Here is a 20,219-nt window from a genome sequence, read left to right on the forward strand (position 1 = left end):
AGCAGTCTCTATTGACTCCGAGGAGAGAGGAAAAAGAGGGAGGGTGGGGGGCTCTCAAATAGAACATAGGATTTTTCAGCCGTTGTGTTTGTTTTTACTCATGTTATAAGTGAGGGCTCAAAAGACATATCAAATGTCCCACATAGCTGAGCCAAGGCCATGTTCCTTCCCCTCTCACTTTCTCTCTCTCTCCCTCTCTCTCTCTCTCTCTCTCTCTCTCTCTCTCTCTCTCTCTCTCTCTGGCGTCTCTCTCTCTCTCTGGCGTCTCTCTCTCTCTCTGGCTCTCTGTCTCTCTCTCTACCCCCTTCTCTGTCTCTCTCTGTCTCTCTCTCGTCTCTCACATTCTCTTTCTTCGTGGCGACGCCTAGGGCCTAAGCGAAACAGGAAGCCAGCACAAGGCCCGGCATTCACTGTGTCTCAATGACACGCTTCATTATGCCAAGTGCATTACATGTCTCTGAGGCGCTGGCGGATCCGGAGTCACGAGGAGGAACGCCATCTTGGTTCGAAGCGTCTCAGCAGACGCCCTTTCATCTCCAACTGCACTTCAAAAGCAGAGCATGTGTTTATTTGTGTCCTCCCAGCCATCAGTGGCACCGCCCCAAAAAACGTAAATATTTGTGATGCAGCCGTCGTCTCCTACCCATCCTGCACCTACCCCTTACCGCCTAATCTCTGGCCCCGCCCAGGGGGCCGAGCCTCTTATTAACAGGGGTAATCTGTGCCGCTGGTATTGACGTTGTCCACCGGCCAATCAAAATATTTGAAGAAAATGTTTATTTTCTTGAGCGAATTGCACCAGCTGTTTCGAAGCCTTTCTGAATAACCCCATTTATGTGTAAGAATTTCCCATTGTGGGGCGAAGCGCGGGACCTCTCAGGGGCTGAGTGCTGATCCGGGCCTTTGGAGAGGAAGTAGAGTAGCTCCGGGGGTGAGAGAGCTTTTACACATCCCAGCCCCAGCCAGCCTGGGCCCAGTGTGGGCATAGGTGAACAACCCCTTCCCTCCACCTCCTCTCCCTGTTCCTGGCCCCTCTGAAGGTCAGGATCACTGCTGCTAATATAGTGGTTAGGATGTTGTTCCTCACCTCATACTGCAGTGTAGTGTTACTGTAGCAGGTCTAGGACCAGGGACATGACCAGAGCACTCTCCAGGCCTTAGTTACTGTATGTTTATAGAAAACTGGCATACAAATATGTGTGCCTATGAAGCTGTATGTGTACTAGTGTTTATATGAGAATGTTTGTGCATGTGTGTGTGTGTGTGTGTGTGTGTGTGTGTGTGTGTGTGTGTGTGTGTGTGTGTGTGTGTGTGTGTGTGTGTGTGTGTGTGTGTGTGTGTGTGTGTGTGGCACTGTATGAGAGGCGTGGCGAGCAACAAGAGATGGCCATAATTACCAGTCTGAGACAAGAGGCATTAAAAATACAGAGAGGGGATCATTGAGGAGGCTTGGACTACATATACATATCAGCCGAGACAATTCACACTATATAACATCTTCCAGAGCAGCTAAGGACAACATTTGAGACATTCTGCTTCATAACTGTATATCAATAGATAAAACTGCCATACAAATATAATAACAGGAGATATATGACTGCCAAAATTATCAGTATGTCTATGAATCTGTATGTGTACTATGGTTTGTATGAGAATGTTTGTGCGTGTTTGTGTGTGTGTGTGTGTGTGTACAAGTACATGTGTGTACAAGCATGTGTGTTTGAGGTCCACAGTTCGTGCAGGTTGGCTTGTAACAACTGCCCCATCTCAGACCGAGAGCAAACAGACACTATTTGCATGTCAAATTGTCAGCCTCCTGCGGTGTGGCCGTTGACTGTGAACCAGGGTCCCACGCGCTGTGCCAGTAGGGATTCTTCTCTCCCTGACAGGCTGACTGGACAGGCCAACAAAGGCCTCACACCTCCTCCGCTCCCCAGTCCCTTGAGAGACCAAAATATCCCGGTTAGCTCCATCAACCCATCAGCCCTGTTTTCCCAGGCCTTCTCTCCAGTCTCACTCCAGTGAGAGCTCCCCCTCTGCACTCCTTTCTGCTCAGTCAGCATAGGCAGACCTGTCACAGGTAGACAGTTCCCCAAACCTCCACACTCAGATGGCCTTGACACATTGATTGCTTTTTTTAGGGCATTGAAGAGATAGAATGTAGCTACACTCCCCTCACACACACTCAGTAAGTGCACATAACTACAGAATCATAACCTGAAACAATTCTCTCTAAATATCTTGTACTTGTACTGTGCATCAGAATTAGAAACACTCATGTTATGAGGTTTTTGTCATACCTGCACAGATACAGTACTATCAGCCTAGTGTCATGTCTAAATTCTCCTTAATTAACACATAATATCTGTGTTCATTGCAGCCCTGTGGTCTGACCAGATTGACCCACCAGCTCTGAAGACATGCAAGGTGGAGGACGACCTCAGATGGTCAAGTAAGAGAGATATAATATCTACTCTGCCCTGGGCTCCTATCCTCCTAAACTAATCTGAATCGTCTTACTTCTCACTTGTGCTTTCTCTCCATTATTTTATCATGTTCTCTCTCTCTCTCTCTCTCTCTCTCTCTCTCTCTCTCTCTCTCTCTCTCTCTCTCTCTCTCTCTCTCTCTCTCTCTCTCTCTCTCTTTTACTCTCTCTCTCTCTTTCTCTTACTCACACACTCCCACAGCAATAGGAAGTAAACACAAATATTCTGCTCTTCTTAGATGACCCCATATTGTTGTGCGTGTGCGTGCGTGCGTGTGTGTGTATGCATGTGGTGTGAGTGTGTGAGTGCGTGTGCATGCAGGCCTATATGGGAAAGATGTTTGCAAGTGTTGTTTGTTGGTTTCTGAGGCTTAATCATAACATGCAAGGCCCAATCATGGCGCAGTATGAGAGGCGTGGCGAGCAACAAGAGATGGCCATAATTGCCAGTCTGAGACAAGAGGCATTAAAAATACAGAGAGGGGATCATTGAGGAGGCTTGGACTACATATACATATCAGCCGAGACAATTCACACTATATAACATCTTCCAGAGCAGCTAAGGACAACAATTAGACATTCTGCTTCATAACTGTACATCAATAGTTAATCAATCATCTTTCTGACATAGTGCAATGAATATAGAGATAGTGGAAGAGCTGGAACTATGGGTATGGCAATGGGCGTTCCACTCGTTGGGACATTTTTGGGAATGTGTTTCGGTTTGCCCTCAGGGCTCTGGACCCCAGAACATTCCAGAACACCCCGTTGCTCCCTCCTCCATTCCTCCCTCCCGCCACCCTGGTGTTTTGGCACTCTTCTTCTCCTGCCCCATGGCCACATAGCCACCCACCCGTCCTCTTCCCAGAAACCACCGCACCAGACCTGCTGAGTCATCTGCTCACACACCCTTCCATGTTACTCCTCGATGCTCCTCGTACTCACACACCCTTCTGTAGAACTTATCAGTTGGGCTTGCTGGAAATTGACTGTTTGCAATACGTTTGATAAGGAAAGCCCCTGAGGTAAATCAAGATTTTAGGTGTGACTGTCAGTGATTTCCAACGGAGCAGTTTAATCATTTTCCCCTGATTTAGAATGAGGAGCCGAAATGCATAGATTGGCAAATTTACTTCTGACACTACGCGAGCGAGACATTCCCTTGCCAGATATTCACTTTAGAGCAAGATATTCATTAGGGTGTGAAAAGTAGAATTGATGTTTGATGGGGACTAAAGTTATTGAGGAGATGTCTAATAATGCAATTCCAACCCAATTCCAAAGAGACTGAAATATTAATACATTAGGATGACAATGAATAATACCTAGGAGTGTACATGCAACCTGGCCAGAGCTTACAAACTCTTTAGCAATAACAAATCTTAATAGAACCCATCCAGGTAATTTAGTTATCCAAACTCCTAAATCACATCTGGTTCGTTGATACATTAGGAAAATCTCTGTGTTTTATCATCACAAACTCCCTTATGCCACAATCGTGTTGCTAGTGTTAAACAGGACCATGCAAAACTTGCTGGGCTCACATGCTACAGTGGTTACCATGGAAGGGGCTTTGGGGTTGTTGACGTGTTATTCTATTTGCATCAGATGCGAAGCTGTGACCCCAAGGCCTAAGCGCTTAAACAAACATCTACGGATCATTTGTGTTCATTTGTGTCTCCTATTCTTTGGCTTGTGGACCAACATTATTTGGCTGGCGTTGTATTGCTTGGCCATACTGATGTCAACTCTGGCCATCCTTGTAACATTTGGTCAAGCTCTTACTCTACGAACCAGACAGCATGTGTAACATAAAAACTCTCATCCCATCAAAATCGAATCTACTCTCAAATCAGTGACAGTCACTTGTCTCTGGCTGCGGTCTGAGGGGGGAGATGAAAGGAGAAGAGATCTCTCTCTCCATCTATCTCTCTCTGGGCCAGCCTGATCTGAGGTTTTCTCCCTTTCTTTCCCACCCCTCCACTCATTTGCCTGAGACACCCTTCCCTGGGCGCTGTTTGTCAACGTTTGCATTCAGAGTAAACATTTCACAGGTGAGCGCCTGGATTTGCATCCCTTCACAGCTCCACACACACCTCGCTGGTGGCCTCAGCTCTACCATATGTTAAGAACAAAAATCAGTTTCTCCCATAAGCAAATGAGGCAAACCTCCCTCCATATCTGGATTACACGCTTGACTGTCGACTAGTGGACCTCAGAGTGAGAGAGCGAGACAGCAAGAGAGAGAGAGAGAGAGAGAGAGAGAGAGAGAGAGAGAGATTTCCCCCAGCCCTGCGGTGTGACAGAACTTAATATGGGAGCGTGCACACAAGCAAGGGAGTGAGGGAAAGAGAGAAGAGTGAAAGAAAGGGAAGAGCGCGCTAGAACACTGTGTTCTCTTGAAAAAAAACTTGATTCCCAGCCACCCCTTTTAGAGTGGGAACATCACAGACGGCAGGCCGAGCCAGCCAGCCCTCTGGGGTCCATCCCCTCTCATGTCCCTGCAATTTAGTCAACACGTTTCAGCTGAGCCTAATGGAGATCATGTGTGGGGTGGGCCGCTGCTACCAGCTAGGCCCCGTCAGGACCCTGTGCCAAAGACCCACCGCTCCTCCTCCCCAGTCCTGCGGCAGAGCCTATGGCCTAGGCCTATACCTAGCTGGCAGAGAGAGGAGGAGGTGGCTGTGTGTGGATTAGGGTAGACATAGGGTAAATAGAAAAAGAAGATTGCAAAACTGTGGTTTGGTTCGTGAGTATGGAGTTGTTTATCTAACCCTCTCCTCTAGGGGGAGCCGCTGAGCTGCTGAGAGGGGAACGGTGGATGTGGGTGCTCTCTGGCTGGCCGACCTCCAAGGTTGTGACATGACACAACCCCATTAAGGTGTTTTGATAAGTGTCCAGTTGAGTTTCCCCTGACGAAATACAGGAGCCTGTCTCCGCCACAATTTAGTCAACACGTTTCAACTGGCGACAATTAAATAGAGATCATGTGCGGGGTGGGCCACAGCCACCAGAGCCATCAAGTCCCCGTGCCACAGATCCCAGCTCTACCCTTAAGCCTATATTTAACAGGAAGAGAGAGAGGGGGCGAGAGAGAGAGAGAGAGTGTCCCGAATCAACAGCAGCTGAAGGTTTGGATTTTCCTTGCGTGAAATCAGATACGGGGCCCGACTCCGGTGCCTGGTAGACTCTGGAAAAAGAAACAGCCCCCCTAACCCTCCTCACGCACCCCTCTCATCCGAAAAAGAAGAGAATTTCAACTGCAGAAAATAAATGTGTTCTTGAAAAAAGAAAGCAGGAGCCGTGGAAATTGCAAAGGAACATATTTTTTTGTTGCTGAAAATGTACCCAGTTCTCCAGACGTAGACATTTCAACAAGACTGTGGCACGCAAGTTCAGCATCCTCCCCCCTCAGGGCTGTGGCGTGCAAGCGCTTGCTGTTTCACAAATACAGCCTGTCTTGGGAGGGGTTGAAGGTAGCTGAAGGATGGGACTAAAAACAAACAAAAGATAACTATTGTAAAATATACTGTGTCCCTAAAAAGTATATAGTATGTATAAGCTGGAAGTAGAAGCCTACCTGTCCATTAGTTTACTCCAATTAGGAGAGGGGTGGTAGGGTTAGGGGAAAATGATCAAATATGTATATATATATATATATATGTATATATATATATATATATATATATATATATATATATATATATATATATATATATACAGTACCAGTCATAAGTTTGGACACACCTACTCATTCAAGGGTTATTCTTTATTTTTTACTATTTCTACATTGTAGAATAATAGTGAAGACATCAAAATTATGAAATAACACATATGGAATCATGTAGTAACCAAAAAAGTGTTAAACAAATCAAAATATGTTTTATATACACTGCATTCGGAAAGTATTCAGACCCCTTGACTCTTTCCACAATTTGTTACGTTACAGCCTTATTCCAAATCCACATTGTACACTGAGCCCATGAACACCAAATCAGACTGTGTGTGTGTATGTGTGTGTGTGTGTGTGTGTGTGTGTGTGTGTGTGTGTGTGTGTGTGTGTGTGTGTGTGTGTGCAGCAGGTACAAGCAACCACGACTCACCTGTTGGTATTCACAATGTCTATTTTATGCCACTGACACACAGGACAAGGAAGTCAAAGTCAAACAAATTCCAGAGCATACATTGCATACCTGCATTCCCAACTTACCCAGTATCAAACTGCCACTATTTCCTATGTACAAAATAATCAGCCAGGCTATAGGCTACAAACAGACAGACCAACATTTAGCCCATTAGCCTATGTACAGTACATCTAGATAAAATGTATGCCACTAAACCACAGGAGGTTGGTGGCACCTTAATTGGGGAGGATGAGCTTGTGGTAATGGCTGGAGCGGAATGAGTGGAAAGACATGGTTTGATGCCATTCCATTTGCTCCGTTCCAGCCATTATTATGAGCCGTCCTCCCCTTGGCAGCCTCCACTGCACTAAACAGTGGGCAATGGCATATAGGGAAGTGAAGGGATGACTTATATTGTTGTAGGATAGCAAGATGGGAAGACTTATGGCACTTCACAATAACTGGCACACCTGCATGTTGCACGCCTCTGTAACCAAAGGCCACGTGTCTGGTTTCTGCACGGTAACTTTTTAATTGCTGCGTGCATATTTTTTAATCCTTTGCTGTTTTCAGAAACCACAGTAGGCCTACTTAATGAAACATAGCATTGGCAAGGCACTATTAGGCTACAATGCAAATTGCGCCCGTCTTGGAAAATCTTGGACAGCTATAACTGTAACCCTAATTTATTGACTTAATTATCTATTACTTTCTGTGAGGGCCCGTTGGTAAGGAGTCGAGTTATAATGCCAGACTCCAAAGGGAAGCACAGCCACGAGCTGCCCAGTGACACAAGCCTACCAGACGAGCTAAACCACTTCTATGCTCGCTTCGAGGCAAGCAACACTGAAGCATGCATGAGAGCACCAGCTGTTCCGGATGACTATGTGATCACGCTCTCCGTAGCCGATGTGAGTAAGACTTTTAAGCAGGTCAACATTCACAAGGCCGCAGGGCCAGACGGATTACCAGGACGTGTACTCCGAGCATGTGCTGACCAACTGGCAAGTGTCTTCACCGACATTTTCAACATGTCCCTGACTGAGTCTGTAATACCAACATGTTTCAAGCAGACCACCATAGTCCCCGTGCCCAAGGACACTAAGTTAACCTGCCTAAATGACTACCGACCCGTAGCACTGACGTCTGTAGCCATGAAGTGCTTTGAAGGCTGGTCATGGCTCACATCAACACCATTATCCCAGAAACCCTAGACCCACTCCAATTTGCATACCGCCCCTACAGATCCACAGATGATGCAATCTCTATTGCACTCCACACTGCCCTTTCCCACCTGGACAAGAGAAACACCTACGTGAGAATGCTATTCATTGACTACAGCTCAGCATTCAACACCATAGTGCCCTCAAAGCTCATCACTAAGCTAAGGATCCTGGGACTAAACACCTCCCTCTGCAACTGGATCCTGGACTTCCTGACGGGCCGCCCCCAGGTGGTAAGGGTAGGTAACAACACATCTGCCACGCTGACCCTCAACACAGGGGCCCCTCAGGGGTGCGTGCTCAGTCCCCTCCTGTACTCCCTGTATGGCCAGGCACAACTCCAACACCATCATTAAGTTTGCCGACGACACAACAGTGGTAGGCCTGATCACCGACAACGATGAGACAGCCTATAGGGAGGAGGTCAGAGACCTGGCCATGTGGTGCCAGGATAACAACCTCTCCCTCAACGTGACCAAGACAAAGGAGATGATTGTGGACTACAGGAAAAAAAGAGGACTGAGCACGCCCCCATTCTCATCGACGGGGCTGTAGTGGAACAGGTTGAGAGCTTCAAGTTCCTTGGTGTCCACATCACCAACGAACTATCATGGTCCAAACACACCAAGACAGTCGTGAAGAGGGCACGACAAAGCCTATTCCCCCTCAGGAGACTGAAAAGATTTGGCATGGGTCCTCAGATCCTCAAAAAGTTCTACACCTGCACCATCAAGAGCATCCTGACTGGTTGCATCACCGCCTGGTATGGCAACTGCTCGGCCTCCAACCGCAAGGCACTACAGAGGGTAGTCCGTACAGCCCAGTACATCACTGGGGCCAAGTTTCCTGCCATCCAGGACCTCTATACCAGGCGGTGTCAGAGGAAGGCCCTCAAAATTGTCAAAGACTCCAGCCACCCTAGTCATAGACTGTTCTCTCTGCTACCGCACAGCAAGCGGTACCGGAGCGCCAAGTCTAGGTCCAAAAGGCTTCTCAACAGCTTCTACCCCCAAGCCATAAGACTGCTGAACAGCTAATCATGGCTACCCTGGCTATTTGCACTGCCCCCCCCCCCCACCCCCTCCGCATCTTTTTACGCTGCTGCTACTTTGTTAATTATTTATACATTGTCACTTTAACTCTACCCACATGTACATATTACCTCAACTACCTCAACTAGCCGGTGCCCCCGCACATTGACTCTGCACCGGTACCCCCCTGTATATAGCCTCCCTACTGTTATTTTATTTTACTTCTGCTCTTTTTTTCTCAACACTTTTTTGTTGTTGTTCTATTTTACTTTTTTATTAAAAAGTTGTTGGTTAAGGGCTGTAAGTAAGCATTTCACGGTAATGTCTACACCTGTTGTATTCGGTGCATGTGGAAAATCAAATTTGATTTGATTTCATTTCATTTATTTCTATATACACTACCAGTCAAAAGTTTGGACACACCTATTCAAGGGTTTTTCTTTATTTTTTACAATTTTTTACATTGTAGAATAATAATGAAGACATCAAAACTATGAAATAACACATATGGAATCATGTAGTAAACAACAAAGTGTTAAACAAATAAAAATATATTTTATATTTGAGATTCTTCAAATAGCCACCGTTTGCCTTGATGACAGCATTGCACACTCTTGGCATTCTCTCAACCAGCTCCCACATATGCTGAACACTTGTTGTCTGCTTTTCCTTCACTCTGCGGTCCGACTCATCCCAAACCATCTCAATTGGGTTGAGGTCAGTTGATTGTAGAGGCCAGGTCATCTGATGCAGCACTCCATCACTCTCGTTCTTGGTAAACTAGCCCTTACACAGCCTGGAGGTGTGTTGGGTCATTGTCCTGTTGAAAAACAAATGATAGTCCCACTAAACCCAAACCAGATGGGATGGCATATCACTGTAGAATGCTGTGGCAGCCATGCTGGTTAAGTGTGCCTTGAATTCTAAATAAATGACAGACAGTGTCACCAGCAAAGCACCCCCACACCATAACACCTCCTCCTCCATGCTTTACGGTGGGAAATACACATGCAGAGATCATCCGTTCACCCACACCGCGTCTCACAAAGACACGGCGGTTGGAACCAAATATCTCAAATTTGGACTCTAATGTCCATTGCTCGTGTTTCTTGGACCAAGCAGGTCTCTTCTTCTTATTGGTGTCCTTTAGTAGTGGTTTCTTTGCAGCCATTCGACCATGAAGGCCTGATTCACACAGTCCCCTCTGAACAGTTGATGTTGAGATGTGTCTGTGACTTGAACACAGTGAAGCATTTATTTTGGCTGCAATTTCTGAGGCTGGTAACTCTAATGAACTTATCCTCTGCAGCAGAGGTAACTCTGGGTCTTCCTTTCCTGTGGTGGTTCTCATGAGAGCCAGTTTCATCATAGCGCTTGATGGTTTTTGTGACTGCACTTGAAGAATCTTTCAAAGTTCTTGAAATGTTCCATATTGACTGACCTTCATGTCTTAAAGTAATGATGGACTGTCGTTTCTCTTTGCTTATTTGAGCTGTTCTTGCCATCATATGGACTTGGTCTTTTACCAAATAGGGCTATCTTCTGTATACCCCCCTACCTTGTCACAACACAACTGCTTGGCTCAAACGCATTAAGACGGAAATAAATTCCACAAATTAACTTTTAAGAAGGCACACCTGTTAATTGAAATGCATTCCAGGTGACTACCTTATGAAGCTGGTTGAGAGAATGCCAAGAGTGTGCAAAGCTGTCATCAAATATAAAATATATTTTGATTTGTTTAACACTGTTTTGGTTACTACATGATCCATATGTGTTATTTCATAGTTTTGATGTCTTCACTATTATTCTACAATGTAGAAAATAGTAAAAATAAAGAATAACCCTGGAATGAGTAGGTGTGTCCAAACTTTTGACTGGTACTGTAGTTTAATCCGAATCCAAGTAGCTGTAGAACATAATTGACTCCTGTGAATCCCCCGCACAGGTGAGCATGGGGAAAGGTATTGTCAGAATAAAAGTCCCTAACATAAATTCTAAATGGTGACGCTATAATAAAAGTCTCAGATATATGTTATTCATAATTCTGATTGTAAAACATATATTTCTTATTCCAAAACCCTGGCTACAGTAACAAGAAACCAGTCAGACAGGACTCAGAGATGAGCGACAGTTATCAGGCGTTCTATAGCTCCCGTTGGCCTACTTTCTCCAATAGGTGAATGTCTGCCGCACCCTGAGCAAACCTTAATTCTTGACTGCCTGCCAAAGAGAAATTAAACTGATTGATAGAGCGATATTAAACTGCCGTTTATTGGTTTACAGAAGACTACATCACACAGAATAAAGAATAAAAAAACGTAATCAAATTTTTGTCTGTCACATTAATTTGCTGATGCTGTCACTATTGTCAATATTGGTAATTGTGGAGCCCCACTGGGCATAAACTGGTAGAATCAACGTTGTTTCCACATTATGTCAGCCCCAAAAAATATATGTGATGACGTTGAATCAATGTGGAAAACTGATTGGATTTGTAAAAAGTCATCAACATAAGGGAATTTCGTATTTTTGTCACCCAACTTTTAACCTAAATCCAAAGACATGACATTATTTGTTGATTTCACGTTGAATTCACGTCAGTTGACAACTCAACCAACTGTAAATCAAAACTAGACGTTTAACTAATGTCTGTGCCCAGTGGGTCCTTTATGGGTTACCTATGTCTTATTCAACAGGTAGACTAGCTGAAGGCCTAGGTGCATACATTAAATGAATTGTGTGTGCAGTCCTCATCTGTCCTTGTATGCACCTATCAAACCCAGATACTACAGTACAGTCAGTGGCAGCAGCCAGATGAATGAGAAGACTGAGACACACACACACACACAGCTCATGTTGTGTTTGGAAAGAACTGCCAGATCAGCCTAACCCTGCAGTCATGCCTTGGTTTTTGTGGGGCAGTATGGTGTTGTGCTTAAGGAAATAAGCTGGTGACAGGAGCTGTTCCAAATCCCAGCGAGGAAAACTGCAGAGTCAAACCCTTGAGCAAGATCTGAATTTCCTCTGTCAGTTGAATAAATTAGGGAATGCGTGGCTGGGAAATTTGTGTACTGTGTTACCTATGCGACTACACTTCAGGATAGTTTAGCACTGATATATTAAGAATTTACAATTTGTTGTGGCTAATGTTAGCTAGGTGGCTAGGTGGCTAACATTAGCTAGGTGGCTAACTTTAGCTAGGGTTAAGGTTAGGGTTAAGGTTAGGGTTAGAAGTTAGCTAACATGCAATGTAAAAGTAGCTAAAAAGTAGTAAGTAGTTGCAAAGTTGCTAATTAGCTAAAATGCTAAAGTTGTCCGTGATGAGATTTGAACATGCAACCTAGGGGTTGCTAGACGTTCGCGTTATATGCCTACCCATCCACCCTGACCAACCACCCTCCTTTCATTTTTGACTTAAGTAACCTTCTGTCTTATGTAACCATACCAGACGTAACATATCATACTAATTTGAGTGTCTCAGATTTACGTATACTATGTAACATCTAGTTTATGAGACCAGACTGCTCTCTCCCTCTCTCTACCTCCCTCCCCCTGTTTGTGTCTGAATGTGACGGTTATCTCTGTAGTTTCCTGTTCCCTCTCTTCAGTGTGATTTATGTAGAGTTACACAACAGCACACAATGCACAACAAGCTGTCAGTGTTCGCCTCTTTTCATTCTTCGAAATAACAGAGAATACTGTTACTGTAGGTTACTCTGGTTTAGCTGGAATGGTTGTCTAGGAGGACTATCCTGAGGCTGAGGGGGAGGACTCTCTCATAACTTCACAGATCTGTGTGCTGATGTGCTGTCACAGCTTGATGACTGTTACTGACCAAAACCTTTCTCAGTTCATTACTTCTAGCTAGCTAGTGTTTGCAGGGTTGTAGACTGGAGGCCCACACTGTCAGTTGGGGATGTGGTACTTTACTACAGCTTCCTGTCAAAGGAAGGAACTCTGACTCTCCCTATCTCACTTTGACTCTGAAACATTTTCATGGGTGGGTCATTTATGTGCACCAGGAGTCTCTAAACCAAATCTGTTGTTTCTCTTTCCCTCTCTCAGGTCCCAACGCTGATCTCTTCCCCCAGAGGACCTCCTTCCCCTCTCTGTCCCCACTGACTGACCCCCGTTTCTCGGACCCACGCATGCACTACCCAGGGGCCTTCACCTACTCAGCCAACCCCTCCAGCACGGGCATCGGAGGCCTCAGTGTGACGGGAATGTCTGCCTCCTCCCGCTACCACACCTACCTGCCCCCGCCCTACCCGGGCAACCAGAACCAGGGCAGCCACTTCCAGTCCAACTCCTCCCCCTACCACCTGTACTATGGTACCGGGTCCGGCTCCTACCAGTTCTCCATGGTGGGCCCGGGCGGGACCGGGGGTGAGCGTTCCCCCACCCGCCTGCTGCCCTGCTCGGGGGCCTCTGCCTCTGGAGGTGGCAACAGCCTGATAATCCAGGGCCTGAGCAACCAGAGCGAGGGGGTGGAGGCGGATGGCAGCCACAGCAACTCCCCTACGACCATGAGCGGGTCTGGACGCATGGACGAATCTGTCTGGAGGCCCTACTGACTGTCAGACAGCTAGAGGAAATGTAGGACAGAGAAGAGAGAGAGAGAGAAAGAAAAAGCAAAAGTAAAGAAGTTAAATGAACAAAAAAATATGAATCCTTCACCCCAAAAATAAATGTTGCATGTTTGTCTTTTATTTCTCCCGCACTCGTGTCGTACCCTTTTCCTAGTTGACCAAAGACATTCACTGTCTCTCAGAATGCCATGGCTAGAGGTGGCCTTTATGCAAGCCATGGGTATACCCTGCACTGTGACAGGGATTACTCTCTGAGACTCTGAAAGCCATAGAAATCTCATTATTTTCAATTGATGAGTAAGAACTGCAAAATAACTGTAAATAGATGTATGGTGTTAGACCAAATAAGCCATAGTAATATATCAGGTTCTTCTGAAAAACAGGTACAACATGCATACCATAGACTATGAAAAGGCAAAACCTTCACATCCATTGATTCTATGCAGCTGATGAATGGTAAAAATGCAAGTGCTGTTGTGGCTAATCAGCCAACGAGACCAAAACTATCCTTATCCCTCAGATGACAGGACCATTCTTGGCATTACGAGCTAAGCGTCCAGACCAGTGACTGTACTGCCTCAACGGCCTTTGACTGTCATGTGAAAACAGAAGTCAAATAGGATGTTTGCTTCACATGACTCAGAACCTGCCCTAGATGACTTGTGGCTGCATTGCTAATGTATCCTGAAGTTTTTATTTTGTGTGAGGTTTAGAGATTCATCCTTCAGTCAATGAAAGATCATCAAGAACAATCCATGGTCTCAAAGTAGTTATGCATTGCTTGACAATTGAATTTATTATCTGTACTAGGATAGATCAGTCATTGGAGGTACAGTAAGCAATGCTTATTCAAAATGAACAACATTATGTATTTGAGTGAAACTCAAAAGTCGTTAATGTATTGATAATCTATGTAGCAGAACAATAGCTGATGTTTTGAGGACTTTCCAGGACTTTAGCAGAGAATAGTTTTTTTTTAAGCAGGAATTTTATGGATTCCTGTCTTTTTAGTTTCTTGGACTGTTATCTTTATTTTTACTTATGGTAGGCCTATATATTTCTTCATTGTGTCTGCAAACTGTTCTAGTATATTATGTCTAATACAGTTTACTTTTTTATATTTATTTGAGCCAAATTTGAGAAAATGTTCACTTATGCCCCAAAACATTTAGCATTTCTCTCTACCTTATCTTTTTTATATAAATATTTTGTTTATTTGTTGTTTAATATAAAATTTGAATTTGTGTAATATATTTCTTCTAAATTATGAAAGAAAACTCAACTTTTAATGTTATTATTTTGTATTTCAATGTAGCTTCGAGGCACTAAAAACATTCATGGTATTCAACCATTAGAAGCACAGATCCCAACATTAATTCCACCAATCACATTACTTATAAGATCCCCCCTTAAACAATCACCCAATCACCAACCCCCAGCCTCTTTGAGCTCCCAAAGCCATCTTTCAATTTTTTTCCACAGATTCACAGTTCAGAGAGAAGAAAATAAATACTTAAGGCACACAACCCACATTATGTGGCTATGCAGATCTTGTTTCTTTGTTTATCAAACAAAGATACTAACCTGTATGAAGAACGAGTGAAACCTCACACACACAAACACACACACCACACACACACACCACTCACAGACATTATCCCTGTACCCCAGGGGGACACGGAGAGTAGGGATGAAGATAGAGGGTTTTCAAAGTGGGCAATCGTGATGGTTTAGCGACCCCCAATCTTTGAGCTCATACAGTAGACAACAAAAAACATTGCTAGCATTTGTAGCTCAGAAAAAAAGTTAAACTAATTCTATTGACAAATCTACTACCCTATGCCATATTTTTGTTTAAGACAATCAATGATATAAAGATTCATTCCTATCGCTTGGGGAGAGGAGGGAAAGAATAGCATGTTCTTAGAATCACTGTGTTCCTACCCATCCCTTTGGGTTTGAAGGCCTAACTTTAGATTGGGCCAAATTCATGCAGCTATGAGAAACCAAAGATGTACCTGATATCATGTGGTTATATCAAAACCAAAGAAAGGCCTGTAATATTGTTCCACTGAGGGTTTGGATTTGTTGTTTTACACAAAATGTCTCAGTTGGTTTCCAAGATCTGTTGACAAAATGTCCATAACTCTTAAGAAAGAGGTTGTGTGTATATCATGAGGCATTTGCAAAACAGGGAGGTCAATTGTACAATTACATTTTATTTTACGTTGGATAGAAAAGCACAAAGCTTATGTTTTCTTTACTGTTTCTTTTAAACAACCTCCTCTTCATTTTGTTATACCATAATGTTAATTCATTTTGCTCAAAGCATGTATGTCTGAAGCTGATATGTTAATTTAATTTTCATCCATGTAATATCCTTAAAGACTCTGTATTAAGTGCTTGTAAAGTGTGTGGATAATGTCGTTTTTAATCATTTTAATTAAAAAACATCAATTTCAGGTTTTTCTCATGATTGTTGTTTTTATTCCAATTATAATATGACAAAATGATACATGTATATCAGTTCCCCCTAATGAGGAGAAAATCTAGGCTATGTCAACACAAGTAATAACACTCTATAGCACAATATAATCATTGAGCTAGGGGAGGGGTCTCAAATATATTTACGACCAAATCCTTCACAACAAGCTCTCACAGTCTCACGTCAGAATTGTTCCTCAAATGTCAAATTTCGAAGTGTTTAAGGTTAAGTTTAGGCATTAACTCCACATTTTTAAGGTTAGGGTTAAGTTTAGGCATTAACTCCTTAATCTTAAGGTTAGGCATTAACTCCGAATGGTTAAGTTAAGGGTTAAGGTTTGGGATAGGCTTAAAACAAAAATCTCAAAAACAACTTTCTATCGCTGGATTCGAACATGCAACCTTTTGCACCAAATGTCACATTTTTAAGTGTTTAAGGTTAAGTTTAGGCATTAACTCCGAATTTTTAAGGTTAAGGTTTAGGCATTAACTCCGAAATCTTAAGGTTCTGCAATTCTGACATTCAGTATTGAAAAGACTCAATTGTAAATACCTCTGTGGTTAGCAGAGGGAAGGTATTGCTATAATTCACCTCTAGAAATACAAACAGGATCACCTCAGCAGACTAATGGGTACAGTATAGGGGAACGAACGTTCAATCAAACCCACTCCATTCCAATGTATTCCGTTCCAGCAATTACGTTCTCATCCAATACCCTCTTAGGCTCAGAGCCATAAATACCATATAATATATACCATGTCCCTCCAAACTCTCGCCCTCTCGCTCTCACTCTCTCGCTCACTCTCTCGCTCTATCTATCTATCTATCTATCTATCTATCTATCTATCTATCTATCTATCTATCTCTCTATCTCTCTATCTCTCTATCTCTCTATCTCTCTCTCTCTCTCTCTCTCTCTCTCTCTCTCTCTCTCTCTCTCTCTCTCTCTCTCTCTCTCTCTCTCTCTCTCTCTCTCTCTCTCTCTCTCTCTCTCTCTCTCTCTCTCTCTCTCTCTCTCTCTAAGTGGCGGTGCGTTACACAAGCCTTCCCTCTTCATTATCCCCTAGTCTCCCATTAGTACGCCTCTCACTGGCAAATTACCCACACTTCTCAGTGCCCCGCAAACGCCACAGCTGTCAACACGGCGGTACCCAGGGCGTAAATAGAGCACATCACAGGAATCCGATACCGCCCTGGCAACCTCCACGCAGCGCACATCAGCAAGTTGTCACTTGTTAAAAAACAAAAGAGCAAAAGTTAGGAATGTCAGCGTTCTTTTCCACTGAAAGATTGGGTGTTAATTTATGCATTGCTGATGGCATCTATTTAGCTCATTTGAGGTCTGCCCACAGGATTAAACACTTGAGATCTCTCTCTCGTAGGGTGGTCTGATATCAAATGGGTTATGTGGTTAACCTGAACTACAATACCCACAATCCCTCACTCTTAAACTAATCCCACCTGTTGAGATTCCATGAAAAGGTCCGTTGCTTCCCTCACTCCCTCGTTTCTTTCTCCCTCCCTCCTATGCTACTTTCTCTCTATTCCATTTTACCTCTAAATTCTTTCCTCTCCTGCCCACCTACTCTCTCATCCCCTTTCTTCTCCTTTGCTCTCCTTTCTTTTCGCTGTATGGGTTTAGCTCCATGCCTCTCAGCATCGGGCCTTCTGTGGGGTCAGTCTTGGCAAGACAACAAAGCCTCAGGACGCACACACGCAGGCTCGAGACACATTGCATTCAATTAACTCAGAACACTCAAAGCATTTCTATACACACACACACTCTGAATCCCCGCTGACAGATCTCACACCGGTTGGATTCTCACACAGAGAGCCTGCGCTCCACTTCACAGTGTATGACAGATCTGTGCTGTTTTAAACACTACCATCCATTTCCTTTAGTCTCATCGCAGAGCCAGTGTCCTTCCACGCCGCTCCCCCACGGATCAGAAAATACAAAGAGAAGATGATAAGCTTTCAATTAGCCAGAGCTCTGGGGAATTTTCCAGCTGTCTTCACACACTCTGTGAGATTGACTCTGTGCTTCACATGTGGGGACCAGAGGAACTCCCATCTGGCTTTGGCTTTGTCATAGACATACAAGAAGAGTTCAGATTTTTTCTGCTGCCCTCTTCCTAAAACTGTAGTTCTCCGGGAAGATGGGGAACACACTCAAAGTTGAATGGATGTGATGGAAGTCGAAGACGGCTTGATGAATGGTCTTACAGTATGAGGAGAGGGGAGATTTATTATTCAGTAAGCAATCAAACATACCGGTAGACAAACACCAAAATGCAGGCATGCGCCAAAACAATCGAAACCATTGAGAACATCAGTTAATACAGACATTACATTCATATGTTTTGTAAAACCTACATGACCTTGTAGTACATGGTTCCATCCTGCATTTGTAGTATGTAAGCTTTCTCTAAGTCCCATTTTTCCACTCTGTTCAAACTCATCATCAGCTCATCAGCTAGTTGACAGTAATACAACACAAACAAGACTGTTTCTCAGTTAGAGAAGAAGATAAATATTATTTATAAATACATAGAAACTGGGAAGAAGTAGGGAGAAAAAATAGTCTCTTTTTTTGGAAAGAGTACATGATCGTTAAAGCCCTCTCATTTCTCATGAAAACAATATCCCATGTCGCAGCGGCCCAGCGGTACCTGCATACGAAACCCATTAGAGCTTATTCTGGAGCTGCTGACCTCTCCTGCCAGAACTCGTGAGAAGTGGCAAGCGGGCTAGAACCAGTTTGATTTGGGTGCTTAGTAAGCCTGGGTCTATTTTCTAACTGGACTGGTGGTGGGAAAAGCGGCTGTCGTCCAAAATCACGGTTCCCACAGATCGACCAAGAACAGTAAGGGCCAAGGGTTCTGGCGCTATGAGAGTCGTGATGCAACCCTTCTCAGACTGAGGACCATGATTAACTCAATGACAGAGAGGGACAGAGAGAAGAGAGAGAGAGAGAGAGAGAGAGAGAGAGAGAGAGAGAGAGAGAGAGAGAGAGAGAGAAAGAGAGGGAGGGAGAGATCTGGGAGCGAGAGAGAGATCTGGGAGAGAGAGAGGGAGAGAGAGAGAGACATAAATCTAGGAGAGAGAGAGAGGGGGACAGAGACAGAGCAAGAGAGAGAGAGAGAGAGAGAGAGAGAGAAGGGAAGGAAGGGAAGGGAAGGAAGGGAAGGGAAGGGAAGGGAGGAAGGGAAGGGAAGGGAAGGGAAGGGAAGGGAAGGGAAGGGAAGGGAAGGGAAGGGAAGGGAAGGGAAGGGAAGGCAGAAAAAGAGTGAGTTAGAGTCTCCCAGTTAAGGTAGTTTCTCATACAGTGTAATTCTTCAGAGACTGTTCTCTGTTTCTCCACACACCATCCAGTTCCCACAGCGGAGGAACTCTCTGTGGAGCCAAACCTCTGTTACCACGGAGACCCATGAGGATCATTGACGAAGGAACGACTCAGAAAATACTCACAGACACTCACGCTATCAGATCCATCTAGATAAACTTTTTGGGGGACAATTTGTTTTTGATTGTATTTCTACAGAACTCAGTCAAGTTTAATCTCACACAGTGTCAATCCCCCTAAGGCAAAAAAATATATCCAAACAAATTTGAGAGTCACAAACAGAAACAACAGAACATAAAAACAACATACGGTTTCCAAATTCTGTCAATTATGTCTGGTTTATATTTGATTTTATAATATATAGAGTCTAATGGGAGGTACTTAGATAGTTCAGTCCTCCAGTTTGTTGTTGCAGGTGGAGACTTACAATTGATGGCTATAAATTTTTTTGCAGCAATTAGACTGAAATGACAAAACTTGATCTTATATTTATCACCGATATTTACATTTCCCAACAAACATAATCGTGGAGATGGATGGATATAAATTCCTAGACACAATGAAATGATAGCACCTGCTGTCTCCCAAAATGTTGTCAGTCTGTCACAGGACCACAGCATATTATGTAATACTGGTTTACTGACCAAGACCACAACAACATCTAAACTCTTAATTCTGACCATTGAATGGGTTGAAGTTGTTCTTTGTGGATTCCTTCGTTACATAATGTCCACATAGCTTCATATTTTCTTACCAAATTAAAAAATTAAGAAAATAGAACATTTGAAACAGAGTGAAAAGCACATCAGTGTCAGTGCATTTCGGAACACAACACTGACACACAGCGCTACAAGAGCTGCTACTAAAATCTGAACTATCACTGCTCCCACTGGGCCTAACTGATCTTGCAACCAAGCCTTCGCTGACCATCCA

General features: G+C 43.9%; 1 protein-coding gene across 3 annotated transcripts in view; it reads left to right on the forward strand.

Moving 5' to 3' along the window:
* LOC121539191 (runt-related transcription factor 3) overlaps window positions 1-15,898 on the forward strand; it is an 84,562-nt gene extending 68,664 nt beyond the window's left edge. For 2 of the 3 annotated variants that reach the window (XM_041847505.2, XM_041847506.2), the window contains exons 7-8: window positions 2,381-2,452; window positions 12,932-15,898. In XM_041847505.2, the coding sequence (XP_041703439.1) occupies window positions 2,381-2,452; window positions 12,932-13,440 (581 nt within the window). In that variant the 3' untranslated portion in view covers window positions 13,441-15,898. The remainder of the gene's footprint in view (window positions 1-2,380; window positions 2,453-12,931) is intronic. The other variant, XM_041847508.2, reaches the window with a different exon arrangement.
* Window positions 15,899-20,219: the final 4,321 nt, after the last annotated feature.

This window comes from Coregonus clupeaformis, chromosome 25 (assembly GCF_020615455.1).
Source record: "Coregonus clupeaformis isolate EN_2021a chromosome 25, ASM2061545v1, whole genome shotgun sequence".
NCBI lineage: Eukaryota > Metazoa > Chordata > Actinopteri > Salmoniformes > Salmonidae > Coregonus > Coregonus clupeaformis.